The sequence below is a fragment of the Cuculus canorus genome, chromosome Z (assembly GCF_017976375.1).
Source record: "Cuculus canorus isolate bCucCan1 chromosome Z, bCucCan1.pri, whole genome shotgun sequence".
Taxonomy (NCBI): domain Eukaryota; kingdom Metazoa; phylum Chordata; class Aves; order Cuculiformes; family Cuculidae; genus Cuculus; species Cuculus canorus.
The window spans coordinates 27,079,099-27,103,940 of NC_071441.1; the positions used below are offsets into that span (position 1 = coordinate 27,079,099).

Here is a 24,842-nt window from a genome sequence, read left to right on the forward strand (position 1 = left end):
ACGAAAATATTAACAACGATTTACATGATCTTCAAAGTACAGTATCTGTAATATCTGAGTGTTATATAATCCACTATTTGAAAGCATAGTACAGTCCGGTAAAGCCATAATGCTTGAATTGCACATCTTTATTGAAGTGAAATGCGTAACAGTACTAATGTAGATGGGAGAAAAAGTGAGAGAATGTGAATAGGAAGCTGTAATAAACAGGAACAGGGGGCGTGAGGAAGAGACGATTTCTACACTAGGCTAAAAGGAATCCTAGGCTGAAAGTGAATAGGAAAGTTACCAGATGGAAGACTATTGGGATAGTCATGAACAGCTAGTCTAAGGATTAGAATTTCCTAGAAAAAGGGAGGAGGGTCAGGCATTCATAGATATGAGAACACAGAGAATTTAAAGGAATTATTGACATTAATGGTAATGCTTGGACTAAATGTCAGCAGATAAGGCCTGAAGATAGGACAAGGAAATTGCTCAAGATAGCAAGTAATCTTTTAAGAGATGAGACTTCTTAACAATACACAAGGTTTAGAGGGAGAAGAAAGGACTCCCTGAAAGTGTGGTAGTGAAGGTGATTCATGCAATCAAAGAGTGAGTGAGGGGAAAAAAGAGGGTAAAGTATGCACTAAATGAATCAATGGTGTGGAAAATAACTATTACTACTATGTTTGGAAAAGATGAAACCTTTCACCCAAAGTAGTATCTCTAAAGCCTGTCTAAGCAGATTTCAAGCTGCCCTTATAGACACAGAGGATAAATACTATCATTTTCCAAAGAAGTCACTGTAATTCACTTCTAGCTTAATCATTAGGGAAAAAAATGTAAGGAAAGTAATAGTAACTAAATATTTAGAAGCATTTAGAGCACTTTTGTTTGGGATAAAGATTTTTTGTTTTGCTTGAAAGCAGACAATTCTACTGTTCTCTGTCTTACAGCTCTTACAACTCCAGTTAAATTGTGTTTAAGTTATGTGAATCTGAGTAATCAGTAGACAAATTAACTAGAGACAAACTCTTTGTGGGTTAATAAAAATATAAGTGGCAGGAATATTATTAGACTAAATTTTACTTTCTAAACCAGAACATTACATGATGATTAAAAAAAAAAAAAGGAAAAACATAAAAATTTGCTCTATGAAGATGGCACTGAAAAGGTATATTCCAAGTGAAAAAAAAGCCCTACTTAGACATTGTCTTTTTTAATGAGACCTAAAGGAGTTCTCCAAAGCTGGCAAACATTGTAACTCAAAACGTTAAAGTCTGAAAGTGCTGTTCACAAAAGTCGCAGATATACCACTCTACGTTGGGATTTCTTGAGCCCACCAGCTGAGGTAGAAGAGCGGAAGGATGCATCTAAAACAAAGTAACTGAGATGGTAACCATGGATGTAACGCCATTGTGATAATGGGAATGGGCACCCTTCTTTCACATGGGTGAATGGCTTAAGGTTTCAAGTCCACACAGCTCTTTATGTCTCACTGAGAGATGACCATTGTGATAACAGAACTCTCTGTTATTCAGAAACTACCTGGATTTTTCTAAAGGCCTGAAAATCTTGCTCCAACCATGTGGCCAAACAAAAAAATCACAAATGGCAATTATTGCATGTTCTTTAACTCAGAAATTACATTATGTAAAACTAATGCATCATAAAATTAATCTCATGGTATGTCCTATCTCATCCATCAGTTAAAAGCAAGAAAACCTCCATCTTTAGTTAGTTTAGGTAATGCTGATATACGAATTGACTGAGCCCAGTGAGTTTTTCAAGCATCAGGTAGTCTCAATGAAAGCAGTAAAATCATTTTTCTTTATTTCTATGTCACAAATCTATAAATCAAAAGCTTAGCTTATAAAAACAACTGCTAATTCATTCCCAAGTTGTTCTATGATACCAGAAAAAAAAAAAAAAAGTAGGATTTAATGAATAAAGGAGTTTCTTGTGCCTTATAAAATTGACTGTACCAGATATATGTTTCTCATTGAATAATCAAAACTGGACATGTACTCACCAATGTGTGCTACCCTGGGCAGAAAAGTCTTTTTCTATTAAATAATTTTTTTTTAAATACACAAACTCAGATTTTCCAAAAGATACTGCAGTAAAAATTTTGTCTTCAAAATTGTGATGCTATCTGGAAAAAAAGAACAACATTTTGCTTGATTCTACCTGCAAAGTACTTTTTCTAGTTTGATCTATTTTGTCTTAATTTTACATTTCTTGAAAAGCTTGTGAAGTTTTTTTGTATCTCATCTGTTATCATTTATCTCTGAGATTTACAAAGCAGGTATTAATTACAGGAAAGATAGTGTAGTCTGAACATATTGAAGTGTAACATAAGGTGGCTTGGTTTTAAGCAAACTCATTCCATCTCTTGGATTTGTTCTCACCAACTCTCCAATGAAAATAAATTAGTTTATTTCCACAGCTAACAAGTCTTTCTTTATCTTCAGAACTGCCCTCACATACATGATGAACTTCACTTAAAATCTGGGGGCCTGCCTTCTTAGAGAAAGCAATTTTAGAGATGAGATGAGAAGAGATGAGATGAGGAAGCCTTAAACTGTGTTCCCCAGTAAGAAATTCATAATGTCTGGTTAAGCAGATTGTTTGAGCAGCATTTGCTTCATCAAAATCTCAGCTCAGTGAAAATACTAGTGCTTTTGGTCTTAAAATTAAGTAGTATCATTTTCTCTTTGCCATGAATTCTTTCATCCAATCGTATTCTTGTATGCAAATATACCATGGCGAGTACAGATAAAAAAAGCACAAATAAAGCTAAGAGCTCAGTCAGGACAAAAATCACTGTGCTCCTCTTATACCTCATTTCACCTGCATTTCAGGAACATCCTCGAACTCTCAACCGAAAACATGAAGAAGCAAGATTCAGAGAGAAATCCTGCTTCAGTTCTGCCAGCATTGCCAGAACCTCTCAAAGATCTGAAAATTAAGTACACCAAGGTGAGTAGCATTTGTGTTTCTTAATTTTTCATATGCTTTCAACTCAGGCAGTACGATGAGCTTATTTAAATCTACCTTGAATCATGGAAGCAGCTATAAATCAGTGTCTAAAATGTTTATTCTGAACTGTTTCTGATATTATACATATTAGCAGCTGAAGTACAGAGTGATCCTTTTAACCTAAGTATTTCAAGAAGTGTGCAAATGAGATAGAATTATTTCATATTTCACTTGGAATGTGAGTCAATTATCTCCTGAAATAAACTTTCTGCAATAATAAGTTAGTCTGAAAGCATAAATAGAGGAAAGAAGGAAAAGTTTCTATTGTTATATTGCTTTTCAGAACTGTGAGAACAAATTCAAACATTAGCATATTGCATTGTATTACAATCAGATTTAAATAATTATACCAAATAAGCTTATGCATTAAAAAGAAACTAAAGCAAAATTCACTTCACTCATACATTTTTCTTACAGATAATGAATCTGAGTTTTCTTTATAAAAGTAACTATCAATGCAACAGAGAGTCTACCACCACTATTACCATAAAATTTTTGTAACAGAAAATTCGTTCTTATATAGTTAGAAATACACAGATAAAGGTCTGAATCCAGACTTGTGTTCCCAGCTTGAAAAGACCTTTTGCCTGTTTTCTATAATAGTGCGCAGATATCTTCAAGAACTTTGAACAAACTGATGGCAGGAAATATTGAAACACTGAACTCTGAAACATTCTCATAGAACAATTGATCAGAAAGGACCTGTTCCAAGAATCTTCAGTTACTGTTGGGTTTTTTTTTTCTCATTACTATTGCAATGGAACTACATTTTATTTTCTAGAATGACTGCTTATTTTCTTTTCCAAAAGGAAGGTGTTCACTGACTGCCTAAATTAGTCACTTTGAATTCCACTTTATACTATTCTTTTCAAGGAAAAAAAACTAAGCAGACTTCAGTGGATATCTTTTTTGAATAAATCATGCGGGCCCTTACTTTGTAAATATTTAACAGGCTATGAAGGTTATGTAGTTCTGCCACGTGATAGCTCTCTACTCTCTCCACTGCTCTTCTTGTTTAAAAAAAAAAAAAAAAAAAAAAAAAAGATTTAGGTAAGATACTTTATTGCCTCAGTCACAGTACTCCAGGAATTCAGAAACTGCAGTAGCATGCATCAACAAAGTGCCAGCTAAGAAATCTTACGTAACTATAAATCGAAGACAAATTCCTGTAAATATTTCTATCCTTCTAAAATATTCAGTTAGCAAAAGCTTATGCCATTAATACAAAAAAGCAACTACAAGACAGACAGCATGACTGAAATGTCTATACCGAGTGATAAAGAAGAGTGTCGTGGACCAATTGCCTGCTTCTTTTGAGAAAGAAAGCATTGACAATAGACACTATATCCTTAAAAACCCATAGAAACGCAATGCAGTTGTTTGCAGAAGTGATCAAATACAACACACCCTTTTGGAGGCTTGATTTCCTCCTCTCTTCAAATATCACATAGGACTGTCTGAAAGCTACGACAGTGACAGGAAGGACAGATGGGATAATAGAGATGTTATTTTGCACCCAGCAGACATACTACAACTTAATAGAGCCTTTTCACTCTTGTCTCCTTACACTTCGTTTTCCATACAAGTAGGAACACAGTGTGTGAGATAGAAACATTGGAGGGATCAAAATGAGGGAAGTGCTAATTACTGCTGATATATTAACATTTCTGTCTGAAGCACCTGGGAAGTTTGCAGATCACTCTGCTTTGAAAACCCAGTTTTCTTTTTTTCTACCATGGAATAGTATCAATCAACAGCCATCACACAAGGAAGAAGGGCCTACAGGAGATGTTCCAAAGTCTTATCTCTTTACTTAACACATACATTATTTTCTATGAGAAGAATCATTCTGGGCTTTTTATAGAGAACATTTAACTAAGTATTTCCATATACTTAGTTTATGGATTTAGAGGCTATATTTATATTAGCCTCTAAATATTATATATTTATATAGCTATATTAAATATATAGCTATATATTTATAGTTATATTTCAGGTTAGGCCTTTCACGTATAGCATAAAACTAAGCATTCTTCAGTGAATTTTAATTTCAGGAATTAAATTGAGTGCATTTTAAACAGCTAAATTGGCTTGGATATTGAATCACAAAGTGATCTTGGATTGGTTTCATATCTGAGTCTCATATAAAAGTATTCCAATGAACTGAATAGGTGTTCGTAGCTGGCTACAAGTGTACTAGTAAATACTTTACTTAGTTAACATTAAGGAACTAAACGTTTGTTTGAGGAATGATTTCTGCCATGATGCTTTCACATACATTAAGCCCCATGGTGCTCCTTTAATCAGAGAAACTCAGATTAGTTAATTATTTGGTTGTCAAATTACATGAATGGGAGAAAATGACAGCACATTTTCTCACTAAGCTGCATGTGGAATATCAGAAACTGTTGAAGGTAAGCCACTCTGTGCGAAGGAAAATTGTAGCCAAGTAGCACATATGTTGCAATCAGTAGCTTCACAAACAATGAAGGGTAAACACAAATTAAAATTTTGGGGAAAAGTAATCAGCTATAAAGGTACTATAGAGACATAGTCTTTGCTAAGATCAGTTGACTTTGTAAATAGAAGATCACCAACTAACAAATCAAAAAGATTAAACAAATTAGTAGAAAGAGTATGTTCTCTGATTATTAGTTCCTTGCAGCAGTAGAATGTAATTACTGTATGAATAATAACATACAGTTCCAAAGGGGAGGAGGAGTGGAAGGAAGAGAGGGGAGAATTTACATGAAATATTAGCCAAGTATTAATTTTGTGTAAGGAAAAACCTGAGGGGAGAAAAGAGTTTTCACAGCAGGTATGCTATATTGATAGATTTTTTAAAGTCTAAAATTTCAATCTTTAGTAGCTCCTTAAGTAATTTCACAGATTTTACCTAGTTTGCTTAAAGAATATGAGATTCCATTACAAACTTTGGGACTATTAAATCAGAACTTATAGCACCTCAAATGAGCCTCCTCTTGTGCCAAAAATCCCTATCATGTTTAGATTTAACTGTAAGATTTACAGCCAGCATCAAATTCAAGAATACCTGAATGACCCAAATAATCAATAAAAGTAATTGTGAATAGGGGCCAACAATTTTTCAGCTCCATGTATCATCCCACCTGAGCGATGCTGAATTGCCTTCACCATGCGAGATCCCTTCCATGTCTCTGGTGCCTCTTCACTGCTCCTGGTCTCTACAAAAATGCTGGTGGTGTCATTCTCAGGTTTCCTGTCTATTCTAGAAAGCTTGTGAGCAGTCAGCTGAGCAGCTGTTGAAATTTAGTGATTGCTTTTAGCTCTGTAAAACAGGCCACTGGGTTTGTTTGAAGAGGATTGTCAAGAAAAGCCTTATCATAGCAAGAATTGTAGACTCGGAGCAGATTTACAGGGGGAAGAAGTTATACTTTTCTTGTACCATAACTTTGGAAGAGTTTCTGGTATCTAAAGAGAAGATAGTTTAGAAATTTTATTCCATAGTTATAAAGCTACCCTTAATAGCTAAGTTTGGGATAGTTCATGTTTAAGACAGTTCTGTTATTTTTCTTGACTACATCACTGTAGTATGGATTACAGTTTATAATAGTTATAGCAAACTTCATAAAAATTCTCCTTTTATGAAGAATAAGCTTACGGACAGAAACTGAATATGTAATCACACGTGGGATCTTTACAACATAAGAAATTAAATATTTTCTTCTCCAAACTGCACTTTTAAGTCACTTCTACAGAAGCACTGAGGCCCAAGACCCTGTGCAGAGTTTGGACAACACTGGATCCAAAAAAAAGGGGATCTTTTTTCTAAGGAAGATGCAGCAAGAGGTTATGTTGCATGAGTTTATAACAGCTAATGCAGAGGCTCTAAAATCTGTTTCAGCAGAGCTGTAGTGTGGTCCATCTGAGATAAAGTTCTCTGGAGTCAAATACTTTCTTTCCTCAAGTAGCACAGAAACAAATATGGGACATCCCATCCAGCAAATATTTTATAAAATGAACTCATGATCCTTTAAAAATACTCAAGGACTGAAAGGAAGAAAAAAACAACTGGGATGACAAAGAAAGGCAAAGAGCAGGCCCTGCCTCCCCATTCTCTGCTCAGGTTATTTGAGTGATCAAATCAACTGTTTAAACAAAAGGAGAAGTACTGCAGTCTTGCGGGTGACTTCAGCCCCACATATGGTAAATGGTATCAGATTATCTGAACTGTAATCAGTAATTTCAGAGAATCAAGATTTTATTGCACTCTGACATTGGTTTTGACTACAATGGCCTGTTACCTCGGCTCTATTTTAAATACTAAGGTTTAGTAGTATAAGTCCTATCTACAAGAAATCTGTATTTCCAGGTCTAGTGCAAAGAAGTCTGAAAATCATCAAATCTTTTCATAGCTGAAATAGAAACCACCTTATCCTCTTAAAATACCAGTGAAATAATGGCTACAAAATGACTGCAACAACATTTCAAAATCCTTGCAAAATAAATTTGAAGCCCTGAACCTTGTGGTCCATAGTCAGTCATCACAAACACACCTCTCCACAGAGTGTGCCACAGAAGGGTAGTTCTTTTGTGTGTATGTCTGACAAATCAGCACGAAAGAACCCTAGGCTACCAGTGGAGTTTTGCCTGACAGTCAACACACTGTAACATAGTGCAAGATGATCCCAAATGGTTTCCTTTTTTTTCAGCAGGGCAGGGGAGTTGCCGGAGGCTGCTGTCGGCTGGTACTTCAAAGCTGCCCGGCTTTAGAGTTCCACATACAGTTTGTTTGCACCATAAACCCCACAGCATTAAATGAGTATGGCTGCATGCACATTTGTGAGTGGATCTGCCTGCAATATATGTAACACAGCTTACAAGAAGAGTTTTGACTTCTTACTTTTCTTTCATACCTGCATATGCAACAGCTGCTATCTAGTTTAAGACAGGGATCTGTATAGTTTGATATATACAGCCCCGATACAATTTTGTATATATATGTAATATAATTAATTTATGTTTTAAATCGCTAATAAGAAAGATATTCTAAACTAATATTATGGGTGATATTGGTTGGTGCACTAACTATATTATTTAAACAAATACTTTAAAAACTTCCAAAGATGGTATGTTTTGCTATTATTCCTTTCACAGACAGATATGAATTTGGCATACTCTAATGTCATAGCAATGTTATGTTAATATTTACCTTTTACTTTTTTCTCTTTTCTTGGCAATGTAACTAGTTACTGAAGGTGGCTTTTTCATATTAACCATTTAACTGCTGTCTTTGCCCTTTAATAAGAGTCAGAATTCTGAGTGAATATTTCTGTAATCAACTTCACATATCTGAAATTCCCAGGGACTTTCATATTTATTTCCCTGACAGCTTTTGTTATCTCAGAAGTTCGCAAGTCAGTCCTGGTGGTCGAAGGCAGAAATAACAAACTATATATGGTGCTCACCTATGAAGAGCTGAAAAATACTGGAAAATATTAACAGCAAATTTTTGATCTATCTACTAACAGATAATATTTTTACCGATCTTAATAATTATTATTAAACTATTCACAAATTAATAACAAAGACACAGACAGTCAGTATAAGCAATTTTAATAACATGCAAAAAAACTTTTCCCTGGAAGCTGTCATGTTTTCAGAACATTTGTGGTGATAGGGTTCAAATTCCAGGTCTTCATGACAAAAAATTTTATCTTGCAATTTTGGAATCTTGACTTTGTCCTTCCTTGAGGCAATCATCATTTGTTTTGACTTGTTTGCCTCAAAGTATTTTCTGGTTTTCTATTTAAATGTTCCTACTTCTCTGGACTGCAGCAGTGGGTCTTTCATACTAATGGAAAGGAAATGGGAATCATCTTTTCTGCTAGTTGATCTCACAGCAAAGCTCGGATGACTAAAGGTGGGGCAAGGTGCCACATAGTTTGAACACAAAATACTTGGTACAGCCAGTCAAAGCCTGCCATGGTCTCAATGATGAACACAGTCAAGATCTCACATGTGTGCCAGCAACATAGCATGACTGAGAGAAAGTCAAAAGGAAGGGGCAGCAGTCCCAGCAGCAGCAGGAGGGTCAGCTTAGGCACCAGAAGGGCAGCCTAGAGTGAAGACCCCATTTCAGCACTGACACAAACCCAGAGATCACAGAGATGATTAGGCGTAGGAAGAGAGGTACTGTTAACACTGGAATGTGTACATTATGCTGTCCACTTTGAAGAACAGCCTACAGAACATCTGGAGGAAACACAGCCTCCCCTTTTTGGAGTCTGTGCCTTATATAAGAACTTTCCAATGAGGTTTTCCTTTCTGCTTTATGGCTACCCTACAGGGTTAGAAATAAGAAGTTAACTCATTTTGATAATTTCATCAGCAGTGGTTAAGAGATGGCAGGCTCTAGGGTAGCAGAGGTATTGTAAGTAAGGCCCAGGTTCTGTTTTGCCTTTGTTAACAGAGATATGTACCTCAAATTTCACCAGAGAACCTTAGCCTTCAATCTACTTGTCCTCTATATTTTGACAGCAATGCCATAGCTTATAACTTCTCAATAATTACGGTAAGGTAGAGCATATTTTTAGTAGATTATATTATTCTTTATCACTTAACAATTCCTGAATTAATTCATTTTGTAATATATTTAATACTACAAAAGAGAAATTTCAGAAATTTTATAGATATTTTAATAATCTTATTAAGTATATCTTCTGAAAGACATTTACTTTTTCAGAATAATGCATATGATGCCATATTCTACCTACGCAACTGAAAAGTATGGCATTTTTAGGAAAAATTGCAGTGTTTATTTCCTTGATATTTTGTTCATTTGTTTGTTTTAGTGGGAAACTAGACTAATTTCTATACGTTCCATCAACAGTATGATTAATATTCAGTAACCAAAAACCTGGAGACATAGAGTCACTCAATACTGAAACCTCCTCTGGAAACAGTTTTAAGGGATATATATAGCACAACTAAAATTAGGAGACCAGAGCTTGAAAGAGAAGGGAAGTTCCACACCAAAGAAACAACAAAATTAATACTAAAAGCAAAGAAGACATGGTGAGAATTTTGTACGGTCTTTGGAGAACGTATTCTTGTATAACCCTGGTATCATTTAGACTTTATAAGGATTTCAAACATTTAATTATTCTTTCACTTGTAACACTACCTTTGCCAATTACTTATTCCCATATGAAAGAGGTTAGGTTTGGATTTCTGAGGATATTATAACACAAAAGGCTGCAGATCATAAAAGATCAATATTGGAAATGACAATGCTTTTCTTGCTTTGTTTAGATCTTATTTTAAGTGTGCCAGCAATGTTGCAATCAAGAGTCAATGGTATTCATTCCAGGCATGCAAAGAAAATTCAGTACACAATGTGCTTTCAGACGATATAAAAGTAATCTTTGAGGAAGGACACAGTTTCCAACACTTACTAAATGAACTTTGAGTATCAGTTTCATTGCTGCTGAGTAAGTTATTGTGATCAACTTTGGTGTAGACAGCTGCTGTGCAATTTGTTCTTTTGTGTTTCTTAATTGCTAGATATTTATTTGGCACTTCACAAAAAGTTTGAAAGAGAAAGACGTTTAATAAAAAGGGTATTCCAGTAAGATTGAGAAACACACAATTTTAGCTTATTTACTTGGTTTTAACATTAAACTTTTTCCAGTCCATATCAGGCAGAATTCAGGGGAAAACAGTTAAATGAACAATGTATGCTGGCCTGGCTTTCCTTGTATATAGGCGTTCTGCATGGAGGCTAGAAAGTGTTAAATGACATCTGGAAATGGAAAATCAAAACTAGTGGTGTCTGCAGAGGGAAATCACTGTGGAGATACAAAGCCATCCTCACAGTTGGAATGAAGTATAAAAAAACCTGTCGAAGTGGACACAAGCAATAGTAATTTGCTGTAATAGCCCTTGCATTTCAAACAATACTAACCAGATATTGGTGAGAAAAGTCAGAATAACAGTAGTACGTTTGCAGCTTGTGCCTAAAGGCAAAGAAAAAGACAGGGAAGTGTTACCAATGTCAGGGTGACAAAAGATTTGATATCTGTAACCATTAAACTGGAGGTAATTCGGATCTTGATAGAAATTACTGAATAAATTATTAATAACATTAAATGGTTAGGATGATCTTAAGTGGAAGATAGTCATACTATTATAATGCAATTGCAGCTAAAACAATTACCCAAAGATCATCTTGTCAAAGGCTGAAGCCATAGCAGGCAAGTAGTTTCACCCTTCAAAAGCAGGAATTTTAGCCATGTGCTGAAGACCAGTATCAGAGAGGTTTGGATTCCCATCCCATGCGCACTACCACCAACTGTAATCCTGCCAAATGATGAGCTTATATACACCGTCCGCATCCACGGCTGCTAGATGTTTGTATGATTATATTCACATTCTGAGTGCAGGTCTCTTCTTGTGAGACCTCATCTGGAATACTGTGTCCAGTTCTGGAATCCTCAATGTAAGAAGGACATGGAGCTATTGGAATGGGTCCAGAGGAGGGCTACAAAGATGATCGGAGGGCTGCAGCACCTTCTCTACAAGGCCAGAGGTCCTGGCTGACTGGGGAAGTTCCACTAGACTGGAGGCTGGCTGATGTTGTGCCCATATACAAGAAGGGTTGCAGAGAGGATCCGGGGAACTACAGGCCTGTCAGTCTCACCTCAGTGCCAGGGAAAGTCATGGAACAGGTAATCTTGAGTGCTATCATGAAGCACATGCAAGAGAACCGGGTGATCAGGCCCAGTCAACATGGGTTTACAAAAGGCAGATCTTGCCAAACTAACCTGATCACCTTCTATGACAAAATCACTCAACTACTGGATGGGGGAAAGGCTGTGGATGTAGTCTTCTTGGACTTCAGTAAAGCCTTTGACACAGTTTCTCACAGCATTCTGCTGCAGAAACTGTCAGCCTCTGGCCTGGACAGGCGCACACTCTCCTGGGTTGAAAACTGGTTGGATGGCCGGGCCCAGAGAGTGGTGGTCAATGGAGTTAACTCCAGCTGGAGGCCAGTCACAAGTGGAGTTCCTCAGGGCTCAGTACTGGGTCCAGCTCTGTTCAATGTCTTTATCAATGACCTGGATGAAGGCATCGAGTGCACCCTTAGCAAGTTTGCAGATGACACTAAGCTGGGAGGAAGTGTCGACCTGCTGGAGGGTAGGGAGGCTCTGCAAAGGGATCTGAACAGGCTGGACTGCTGGGCCGAGACCAATGGGATGAGGTTTAACAAGGCCAAATGCCGGGTCCTGCACTTGGGGCACAACAACCCTATGCAGCGCTACAGACTGGGGGAAGAATGGCTGGAGAGCTGCACGGAAGAGAAGGACCTGGGGGTGCTGGTTGACAGCCGACTGAACATGAGCCAGCAGTGTGCCCAGGGGGCCAAGAAGGCCAACGGCATCTTGGCTTGTATCAGAAATGGGGTCACCAGCAGGTCCAGGGAGGTTATTCTCCCTCTGTACTCAGCACTGGTGAGACCGCACCTCGAGTACTGTGTTCAGTTCTGGGCCCCTCACCACAAGAAGGATGTTGAGGCTCTGGAGCGTGTCCAGAGAAGAGCAACAAAGCTGGTGAGGGGGCTGGAGAACAAGTCTTATGAGGAGCGGCTGAGAGAGCTGGGGTTGTTTAGCCTGGAGAAGAGGAGGCTGAGGGGAGACCTTATTACTCTCTACAACTACCTGAAAGGAGGTTGTGGAGAGGAGGGAGCTGGCCTCTTCTCCCAGGTGACAGGGCACAGGACTAGAGGGAATGGCCTGAAGCTCCGTCAGGGGAGGTTCAGGTTGGATATCAGAAAAAAATTCTTCACGGTAAGAGTCATTGGGTACTGGAACAGGCTGCCCAGGGAGGTGGTCGAGTCGACTTCCCTGGAGGTGTTTAAGGAACGGGTGGATGAAGTGCTTAGGGACATGGTTTAGGGAGTGTTAGGAATGGTTGGACTCGATGATCCAATGGGTCCTTTCCAACCTTGTGATTCTGTGATTCTGTGATTCTGTGACAGGCTGAGAGAGTTGGGCCTGTTCAGCCTGGAGAAGAGAAAGCCCAGAGGAGATCTTATAGCAACCTTCCAGTACCTGAAGGGGCTACAGGAAAGCTGGGGAGGGAGTATTTGTAAAGGCTTGTGGTGATAGTATGAGAGGGAATGGGTATAAACTGGAGAGAGGCAGATGTAGACTGGACATTAACAAGCATTTCTTCACCATGAGAGTGGTGAAACACTGGAACAGGTTGCCAAGGGAGGTTGTGGACGCCCCATCCCTGGAAGTGGTCAAGGCCAGGTTGGATGGGGCCTTGGGCAGCCTGGTTTAGTGGGATGTCCCTTCCCATGGCAGGGGGGTTGGACCTACATGATCTTTAATGTCCCTTCCAACCCTAACTATTCTATGATTCTATGATACTATGATAATACAGCACAATCTCACTTCAGGCACCCATAGTGCAATCCCTAGGAGATAGCAGCATTGTGATGTGAAAATGTCCACATTGAGGTCCTTGAGTCTTTCCAAAGGAAGAACAGGAAGTAGATTTGAAAACTATAACCAGAAGAGTCATTTTTTCATATGCATTTTCGTTTAGGACCCACTGAATTGTACAAGGATATATGTGCATGTGTATGTGTATGTGTATATCTTTATATATACATATTCACATAGCGGAGAACTACAGTCATCTTCTGTCTATAAGGTACCATTGGAATTCCTCTCATTGACAGCTCTTGGGCTTTTTAATTTCGCTGGTATAAACATTTTAGTATATGCTGATTTATTCTGAATTGCTGTCTTCCTTTCCTTGTGAGACTAGGATAAACAGAAAAGCAGTTATTGAAGAGATATGTGTTTGTAGTAATTTAACTTTATTTCAAGGCAACCATCTCACATGAGAGAGGGCTTTCCTCCCAGCGTGTGCTGCTAAGTGTGTTTTCAAGAGTGTCTTTCTGAAATGCACTAACTACCAACATCTAGAAAAGTCTAGACTTTCTCTAAGGTTGCTAATGGTGTGCTTCTGGTGAACACATCAGTCATTTCCTCTTGATTTGTGATTCTTATCTTTATTTAACGGAGTATTTTCTGCTTTTAACGTAAAAGATGAAGAGCATCATGTTTCTGCTTTTAAATCTTGATTAGGATCACATTCAATGAAATACCAATCCACAACACCAAAGGATTTTGGTGAGAATAAAAGAACCCCTTCCTAATCTCTAATTATTTTTCTCCTATAAGATGAAAATAGGGAAATATAGTTGTTTGGGTTTTAATATGCTTAAGTAGTTCTTTCTTTGTTTCATTCAACTGACGGTGGTAGGGGTTTTTTTTAGTATTGACTTTAATTTCAGAAAAATGTACTATTTCTTATTTTTCTTGGAATTTTCATTTTTTGTCAGGAGAGAGTGGAGTGAAATCAAAGCAAAGTTAAATGAAATACTATTCTCCAGGATACTACATGTACTATACATACTAAACATACAGACTAAGTTTACTTCTGTTGGGGCATGTAACAGAAAGACCCCTAATTATTAACAACCCTGTAAGCATAGAAAAATTAGGTAGTTTTGGGTAGGTCATTTAGGGCTATACCTTCCTTGTTCATTGCAGACCATTTTGAGAGAAGAAGGACATCTTTGCAATAGCATATTTTTTATGATGTGAAACAAAGAGAAAATATGTAGAGGGAGAAGTTGCCTTTCCAAAGGAAATTAATTTAAAAACTATACTCCTGGTAATTACTCATCTTTTCAGAATAATGTAAAAATGACTGCTCCATTTTTAATTGAGGTACGTATCAATCAGGGATCTCTCAGCTATGAAAGATAGCTATATTCATTAAAACAGACAACAGAAAACAGCTACATATTTATTACTAATATTGTTGCACTATTTCTGCCTCTGCAGATATTTATAAACAATGAGTGGCATGATTCAGTCAGTGGCAAAAAATTTGAAGTCTTTAACCCTGCAAATGAAGAGAAAATTTGTGATATTGAAGAAGGTGACAAGGTATGGTATTCTTTCTTGCTCTTGACTCCAAGCTTTAAATTCTTTTCTGTGTCTTAAAAATAGGAAGATAAACATCTGTCTGTATTGATGTAAAACACCACCTCAAATATGTACCTACTTCATTCTGTATACCTTCTGCAAACCTGATTTGCAGCTGTTTTACTAAGTTTTAATATTGTTTGCGAACAGACATTGAAAAACCACTTTATTCTTAGGATGTTGCTCATATAAGGAAAGTTCTGAGGACATTTTGGGGTGGTTTATTTGACAGCAATATTGATTTTTTTATCTTTGATCAGTGACACCTAATAATTTAATTAGGGAGTTTTGTTGTTTTTTCCTGGCTCTCCCTTACACAGTGATGTAATTTGTTCATTTGTCATGAATTAGTATTTTAAATAAAACTGCAACTTAGAGTTCAATGGCAAAGGTTACAGAGATAGATGGAGGGAAAAGCGGGTTGTAATCAACATGAAGTGTTTTGCACGGGGTCTGGATGTGCAAAAAGGTAAGGAAAAACGTCCCATCAAGTCACAAGGTGCAGAGTGGCCTCCTTGCTTTCTAAACTCCTTCTCAGAGAGAAGCCTAGGTGTAGCTTGATCCAAACCTAGTCTCAGACTTAGTTGACAGTTTATAAGCGATACAGAGGTTAAGGGTAGGAAGTAAGGATTTTATGTGTTCATAGCTAAAGGAATTGGGTACACACTCAATTCTCTATATCACTTAGATAAGATTTCGAAGTTTCATCATGGTTCTCCATGCCACCCACCTTCATCTGGGCTTTCTGCCAACTTCTGCCAGGTATCAGTTTGCACTGGACTCTGAATCTAAGGTTTTGTGAAGCAGACTCTCAGGCAACAGGTTTCATAAAACAAATAATTTAATGGAAAGATACAGCAGCATGGTCTGCTCTAGAGACATGAAAGAAAGAAATTCCCAGGCAATTATACTCTTACAAACTGTTTATCCACCCCTTGTAGAATGCTTTAGTCCAGTAGTAATACCTGGGTCTGCAATCTTCCAGTTCCTCTTTGGATTCCTTACCTGGCTTTCAGACAGGTTCTTATCTTGTCTTAGTGCAGCTGATTTTGATGATCTGCATCCTTGATGTCTCTGTATTTTCCTGGGTTTTGGTGACTGTGGAGGCCATATTTTAACTAACCAGGTTGTATATGCCAGGAAAGCTTTCAACTGCGAAGTCCCAGCTTATGACCTACTGCTTCAGCAAGTCTAACTACTCATGCTGTTAAGCAAAGATAACTAAAAAGCATACCAAATCACACAATATTATAGATCTAAATTATTTATTCTATTTAAAATTATATTTAGGCTAAAAAACTAATCCTTGTTAAAAAGGAGATTGGAGTGTGCAGTCCAGCTGCCATTTGAGTGTGCACTGGTGTGCAGTCCAGCTGCCATCCAGGGAAGATTCAAATAGGGCTCAGCAACCTGTAGTTGGTAAAACATGTAATTTCTTCAAGGACTACACTTAAGAGGCATCCCAGCACTGAAGAAGATCAATGCCATGCAGCCACACTGCTTAGCAGGAAGAGGTCTGTGGAGACTCACTTATGCTGTTATGTATGTAGGTTGAAAGTGGTTCACTCGTAGTCAAAATTCCACATGAGGCTCTTTATTGGTGTTCACTGTGTTGCTTTTCTTCCTATGTGTTTCCCGGAGGAGTTGGTGGCCTAGCAGCAGGCAGGCCTTTACCTGCTTTGATCCAAACTGCTGCTGATTTGGATATGGCAGGGGTTGGGGTATGCATCCATCTCATCATTACACATTTATACAAGCCTTTTCATGATCGATAACATGAAGTGGACAAACACCGATATTTTCACACATAAACTCTGCAAAGATGATAGCTAAAATCAGTATTTTTAGCTATGAATATGTCTTCTCAGTACTTCTCCCTTAAAACAAACTGGTTTTGTGAAAAATGTATTGGAACACAGTCCTGAAAAAGACTCTGAAGCTTAGAGTAGCCTATCAGCTCCATCAAACTGATTTCCTTGCTGGATGTGGAATTGATAAATTTAAGCAGAGAACTAAAAAGTTTGTTGACAATTGTAAAAAAATATTTTTTTTTATATTTATGAGGTTTCTTAGTGGAAAATTACAGATAGATGACATGTAATCTAAGATGTAATGAAAACTTAAGCCTTCAAATAAGCAGCATTGTATTTTTGCTATGGTATGTATTTTTCTGCTGAAAAGGATTTCCCTAGTGTTACCATATAGTTTAAATTCAGCTTAAGAAGTAAGGGAGTTAGTTTTTTAAACAAAACAGGCAATGTTGTTTAAATACTTTTAAAACCAATGATCAAAGAAATATTTTATCAATGCAGAGAAGTAAGTATGAGAAGTTAATGTTCTATTGCCATCTCACGGTTATATAAAAAGTGATGACTGTGACTGAAAATAAAACCAGTTTTATAATTACTGTTCTGAGGCTTGCAAGTATTTATTTTATTTTCTATACTTTCTCTTTCAAAGTCAAATTTTTACATCCAAAAGTGAGATAATTTTCTCACATTTTTCACAAAATTACATATGATGTTCATTTTACTCAAGAAATGTTCATCTTTAGAATGATTTGTATAAAAAATATGATTTACACGTAAGAACAAAATGTCCATTGTACACCTTTTTATCCATGATAACCACTATAAAATTTGTAAGCTGTTTATCTCTGTTCACCAAAGAGTTGCTGCTAATATAAAGAGAACAATTTCTTTCAGGATATTTTAATTTACTGTACAAAGATTCACTCTGAAATGAAATGTTCTGGGAAATGCATAAATCCCCAGTTCATTCAACGTTCTGTGCTCTCTGATTCCTAGCTACTTTGTTCTATAATTTCATCATGAATCTCCTGATAAACTTTGACTCAAATGCTATCTAGCACATGAGCTATAATGACCACACCTTATTAAAAAGGTGATAGTGAAGACACTTTTTGAACTTTTTGTTAGATAAAGATAGCTGAGAAAGTCTGCATGAGTCTGACTTTTGAAAATATCATGTGTCTAATCATGAGTTCTTCAAACACCTTGCTCTTGCTTCGTTATAGTCCCAATTACCTGTTTACAGTGCTCAGAGTCACTAAGATTGTTTCAGGCTGGTTTTGTTCTCAGCCAAAGAACTTCATAAGCATGCTGTTAACTTCAGAATCATATCCCACTAGAATCATACATGTATTTGATGTAAAATACTATTTCTTCTACATTTACTCTATTTAGTGTTTAAAAACAAAACTACGTTACAAATCAGGTTTGCCTGATACTTGATCATCCTCAAATTAAATTACCCGTAACCTGCAACAGTTCTTTTGCTAGGTTTGTATTGAGCTGCATCTAGGCTTCTCTCTGAGAAGTTCAGAATTTTTGTAGCCTTCATTCCTTACAAGCAATCTAACAACTCATCAAATAAAGAGATAATACTCTTCAACACACAGATTTGCCTTCTCTTCAATAATTTTGCAAGCTAATATGTAATGACAACTGCTATTAACTAAACTGTCAAGTGAAATGTACAAATCTAGTAAATTACACAGTCATTGTGAACCTAACATTGTAGATCCTAGTCTTTAGATAATGAGTCAAGAGATATTAGGAATTTAATTTGTGTGTAGAATAGATTGAAAGGGGCTGTACGCTGCCTTGCAGTGGTATTTAAAAGAAAAAGAAAAACAAAAAAAACCCCAAACCCTAGAGATTACAAAACTGTTTTTCCTTTCGGTTTGTCAGTTCTTTCAAGCTACACTCACTAATCCTAAAGGCCCCTGGAAATAATAAAGGAGCTCAACAAATGGTCAGTGGGATGTAAAGTAAATGTACTTCTGTAAAAATTCTAAACTAGCTCTGAAAGGAGCTATCAGTCTTTATATTCATGGTGTATATTTATGTACAAAAATTAAATTTCATACAGTTGAAGAATATTTTTCTCTTACTTTTCATTCACAGGCCTATATTAGCCTTATTTTTTTTCTTGGTAATAATTATTTCTGCATTTGTAGCAGAAAGAGAATATGGCACTATATTTAGTTTTTGTTTATGTCATTCACAAAAGTACAACTTATGGTTCCCTAGTTCTTTTCCAGTAAAGCACAAGGCATACACCCAAAATTATATTGCAAAGCTCTAGAATATTTATGATACAAAGAGGTGAGGTAAAAAATATGATTAATTAAGAATTAATTGCATGCAGTTTTCTGGGTCACAGATAAGTGATACAGTATTTGACAACATTCTACAGATTCTGAAGAAAAGCAGTTGTTTCTAATTTGGTAGATTTCAGCTGACTGATGTGGGTCAGTGGTCAGTATTGCCCTATATTAATGACTGTGCTATTTGTGGAGAACCTTCCTATATTTCACACAAACCTCCTGGAGGGAACTTCGGGGAGTTCTGTAGGACTATTGCCTACTTGGTCTGTGCTAGGCTTTCCAAGCCACTTACTCACCTGACTCCTGGCTTCTGAAAATTAGTTATTGGCTACCAACATCAGTTAAAGATTCAAGATCTTGTTCACTTTTAGAACAATTGACTTTGGCGTTGACTTAGTCAACTTTGCTGACTTAGTCAATCTTGATACCAATTTCCCCAGAGGAGATTCTAGCAACCAGCTGTACAACAACAAAAACAAAACAAAACAAAAAAGAAAGCAATTATTTAAACAATGTATACAAACCACTCAAGGAAATGTGCCGTGTGCAGTTTACTGCCTTTTTTCCTTGAAATTTGTTTTCAATTTCTGTAAAAAAGAGCCAGATAAAACCTGGTTTTTATCATTGTTTTCATGGGAAGACTTTTACAAGAATGGTGAAATATAGAAGAATTCCAAGTACTAAAACCTTTTTCTCAAGAGACTTTTAAGTTTTTTTTTTGTAACTGGGAACACTCTCACAGAGAGAAGAGTGTAGATTTGTAGAATTTCCTGCTATAGCAAAACCTAATGATAAGTAATAAATTATGCTGTAAAGAAACATTAATGAGTTGACAAATGAAGTCAATGCCAAAGCAATGCTTAAACTTTAGAATATTCAGGCTCAGCGTTTTAAACCTGATCAATTAATCCCTTGTTAAAATTATTTTAAATACAAATTCTCCTTAAAAGTTCTAAAATCCAGTGCGCTGATTTGTCTTCCTCAATAATAAATCTGTGTCAATGTTATGAAGCTTTCTAACGAGTAAGTCTTCTAATCTGGCCTTCATCACATTACCATATGCTTTTAGATAATGTTGAGTGCTTAAATATTTAATTTACAGATTTGGGCATTCCTTTGTAAATAAAAGAGATGCATTTGCATCAGCATTTTAATTAGTGGGTTTATCTGTAATTACAGGCACTCGAAGGCAGAGGACCTGCAAATCTAGATTTAAAAAACAGAATTCCTTCATATTTTTTTTTTTGTTTTAGAAGTTCTGAGAACCCATCTGCTTCTCATACAACTCCATATTGCTGAAATGATAGCAGAAGTGTTTGAAAGAAAACAGTCCATGTTTCTAAAATTACTGTACTAATTCTGATTAGGTTTGGGTTGAAGTCTCTTATTTATCTAGCAAAAGAAATTACCAATTTAATAATCAACATGACGGATGACAAAACCTATAATTGACACTAAAAGTTTCTCTTTTTTATCCACAGGCAGATGTCGACAAGGCTGTTAAAGCAGCTAGAAAAGCTTTTGAGCTTGGGTCACCCTGGCGTACAATGGATGCTTCAGAGCGAGGAAGGCTCTTGAACAAACTAGCTGATTTAGTTGAAAGAGATCGTCTGATTTTAGCTGTGAGTATGATATTTGAACAAAAAGACTGGGGGAAAAAACCTAGGTCCTGATTTTAAAAGAAATTTATAAGGAAGTGTAACACACTAAATCTTTGGAAAGCCAAGCTGTCTCGATAATTTTTTTCTTATCTATATGGCAAGTGGACTTCATTAAACTGGCTTACACTCTGGGTCACTAACACCTCACATCCAGAAAGCACTTGAGTATTTGATTAGCTTTAAGTTAATACTTAAGTCACCTACAATCTATATAATTTGAATTGTTGATTCTTAAGGACACACTAACATAGACCATGTGGTCTATGCTTAATGCTTGTCTAAATGAAGGCCTAAATCAAGGCCTAAATTCAAAGCCTGGCTCAATGCTTACAGATTATACAAGTGAGAAGGGGGAGAAATTTTTAATTTCATGACTATATATTTTGTTATCACTGTTCCTTCATTAACTCCGGCTTGCAACGAGCAACAAATGAAAAATCTTAACCAGAAGCAAAACCAGAAATGAATTACTTATTAGTAAGAACATGGACAGTGGAGAATGATGGCCCATCTTTACCAGCCACTCAGTATTGACCGTTTCTTAACACTAAAGGCATAAGTGGTAGCACTTCCACATACTGATGTGCACCAAGGCAAGAAAGAACATTTAAAACAGAAATGCACCACCAATTTGAGTAGTACTTCTCCCCACTCTACATTGCCCTTGTTTTAATCCCCACAAATAACACTGCCAGTAAGATCATCCCTTTGCTATTTCAAGCACCTTTTAGAATTAACATTTAGGCAAGATAATTGCACTATCCTGAGGATGAACCCTTGTTTCTGCCAGCAGCTTCAAAAATTTATTGGGGCAGGAGATGTTTCCAACATTCAGGATCACCACTCACACTAATCTAGTCACAATTTGAAGCATTTAGCCATGAGCTGCAAGCTCCACCACAAATAAGCTTATAAAATTCAAACCTGAAAAATACATAAAACCTGCAAAGAATCATGACCTTGTGGTCAGAGGAAGATACTTGCATGAGTTCTGAAGTCTTTTTCAAAAGGAAGAAAATTCAAAGGAACTGAGGTTATCTCCTTGAACTCCAAAGTATGCAGTTGTCAAATTTGCACTTTCTTCTACCAAGTTATTTCTCTAAATTAATCTTGTCACTTTCATAGGGACTGATAATCACCGAGTTTCTCAGGAGAAAACTTGAGCATCTAGAAATTGTTTCCTTAACAATGCTAGATTTTTTGGAATTGAGAGAGACAAAATTTTAAGAGAGCTGAATTTTTAATAGGAAAAGTATGCTCCCTTGTGAGTTAAATACTGGATAAGCTAGCTTTTCCTTCTTTATTGTACAGCCTAAGGCTCTACACATGCAAAAAGGATGGAGAAATAATCTTTTTTCCACAGGAAAGCTGAAGTATTAAGTTGATTTTTGTTCCCACTTACCATTTTCATATGGAAGTATTGCTTTTCTTTGGGGACCTTCACAAGTTTCTTTTTTAGTGACTTTTTTTTTAATTTTCTACACCTTACTTACATTATTGACCACCTTCTCCTTTCAGGCAAGGTGTGCTTTAATGAAGTGCTTTCCAGACTTCGTCAAAATGAAGAGAACTATTTTGCACTCACATCTTATCCTAAGTGCAGAACTAGCACTATAGAATAGCAAATATCTCTTGTAAACACTAGAGGTCAAAATAGACCTCCAGAGCTCATTGCACATGCTTTTTCCTGTGTTTGTGCACCTGGCCAGGATCAACATTATTCATTTCGGTGCTTTAATTAAAGAATAAGTCAAAGCAAGGTACTCAGAGCGATACAGAGAATTTTGTTTCTTAGGTTTCAGTTTATTGTGATGTTCAAAGCTATAGACTTCATGAGTTTGAGGGCAAGGAAGAGTTCTATTCCATGTCCAAACAGGATAAAGCAGTGCCAGATATATTGCCTGGAACAGTAAAGACATATCTCATTTACTCAGTTGATTGTTTCTGAAAGCCATCAAGCATTGCTGGTTTCTCCATTTGCTCTTTTCTCTTCCTAAGCAGGTATCTACAATGTGTTCAGTTAACTAAAACTGGGGTGTTGTTCGTGAAAGACTGTACTCGCAGGATCAGCCTGTAGATTCAGCCTGGAACACAAAAGAGCCTCGGACATACAAAATAAAAAGTTAGAAAAGAAAATGGTATTTCTAAGATTTGATGGTATCTCTAAACTATAGTTTGGGGTTTTCCTACTAAGCATCCTAACAAAGATGAAGGTGCTCAGTACTTCTGTGCTGGAAAACCTTAGAAAAGTATTCTAGCTGTGCCAAGATGTTGACACTAAGAACTGCACATGGTCTTTAATTAGATGTCTCAACAATTAGGGGTACTAATATGATATTAATCCAAATCATGCCCTCTAGATTTGTCTGGAAATCAGCCTTATTTAGTGCCGGTGTCTCTGTCGGATAGTTTAAGCACTGTGGGTAGAACTGAATTGGTCAACCAAAAAGTTACAGACATTGAATGATCATTTATGGATTATTCTTCTAAAAGGTTATATCTGCCTCACATGGAGATCCGTGTTATGGAGAGTCAGGCCTGGCTTCAAAAAAGACGAATTTGTTCTCTCAGTTAGTAGTTAGCCAATAAAAGAGAGTACCTTCTGTATAAATATTTATTTTTCACAGTGAATTTTTCTCAGTTTAGAGCTCTTGATAGCTCAGATCATTCCTTTGCACATCAAACACTCGAGGTATATTTGGGGCATTTTATACCATGCTTTAAATCTTCTGGCTCATTTAAGTTGTTAATCATGAAATTTCATTAATAATTAAAAAGTACATGATCCTAAGTTAACGCAACATTTACTTCCAGGAAACCATCCATACCTTGGATGTCAGTGTGAATCAGATGAGGGAGGTCACTCATTTTATTCCACTTGTTATTAGCGCAGTATTGTAGCTGATCTTTTCATCTTGTAGAATATTTAATATAAACGATAGCAGTGTAACTGATTCAGATTGGAGAAATGTTTTTTTCAGGACAGCTTATCGTTACAAATGTTCCATGATCATGTTACCTGCATAGCTTACTGCAAATAAACAATCATAAAAATTTCTCTTTTGTAAATCACTATTTGGGTTTTTCGAAAGCTAAGTACCCTTCAGAGGGGAATTAATCTGAATGTTTTTCTTGGAGCTGAGAACTTCTGAACTCTGCAGCCAAAAGCTAAATGACAAAGTACAAGCATCAGAACCATTATCAATATTTGGTATTAACTTTCTAATCTCTGTGGTCTGCAGACAATGGAAACTGTTGATGGTGGGAAACTCTTTTCCACTGCATACCTGATGGATTTAGGTGCCTGTATCAAAACATTACGCTATTATGCAGGCTGGGCTGATAAAAACCATGGGCGTACTGTTCCAATGGGTGAGTATCTTCGAGATAACAAAAGTACAGAGCTGAAGCCAATGTAACCTGTAAAAAACTTCCTTTTTATAAAAGCTGTGCTACACAAAAAGTGTCTCAAGTGGAAAATACTTTTGACAGTTTTTAATAAAGCTTGTTAAAATAGATCATAGTGCTCATTTTAAACATTTAGTGCAGTTATTCACATTTATTTCTTGTTCTATACACCTCTAATAATTACTGTTTGTTGACCAAAAGATTTTAGACTGTGTCTACATCTTAAAAAGTCTCAGAGGATAGTTCTGCATGACAATGTACAGTTTATGCAATGGTACATTAATGAAAACCATGTATTTGCTTATTAAACCTAAGATTAGCACTAGCAGTAATATTTGTTTAAGCTATTGGATAATGTATTAAGAAGAGTACTAAGAGAAGGGAATGACGAAACATCCCTTTGATTTGCTGAAATTTCATTCTGTTCCCTCTCCTATTAAGCAGCTCTGTGAAAACATTGTGGTACCTTCTCTCAGAAGGACTAAGAAAAGAAAGGTAATAAAGAAGGATTTAAAGAAAACTAGAGTGATAAATACTTCCAGGATTTTTTGCATCACATAGTTCTAT

At 36.6% G+C, this 24,842-nt stretch overlaps 1 protein-coding gene across 1 annotated transcript in view; it reads left to right on the forward strand.

Moving 5' to 3' along the window:
- The first annotated feature begins 2,775 nt into the window (after nucleotides 1–2,775).
- ALDH1A1 (aldehyde dehydrogenase 1 family member A1) overlaps nucleotides 2,776–24,842 on the forward strand; it is a 39,138-nt gene continuing 17,071 nt past the window's right edge. The window contains exons 1-4 of the mRNA XM_054054874.1: nucleotides 2,776–2,964; nucleotides 14,931–15,035; nucleotides 20,688–20,828; nucleotides 24,110–24,239. Of these exons, the coding sequence (XP_053910849.1) occupies nucleotides 2,875–2,964; nucleotides 14,931–15,035; nucleotides 20,688–20,828; nucleotides 24,110–24,239 (466 nt within the window). The 5' untranslated portion in view covers nucleotides 2,776–2,874. The remainder of the gene's footprint in view (nucleotides 2,965–14,930; nucleotides 15,036–20,687; nucleotides 20,829–24,109; nucleotides 24,240–24,842) is intronic.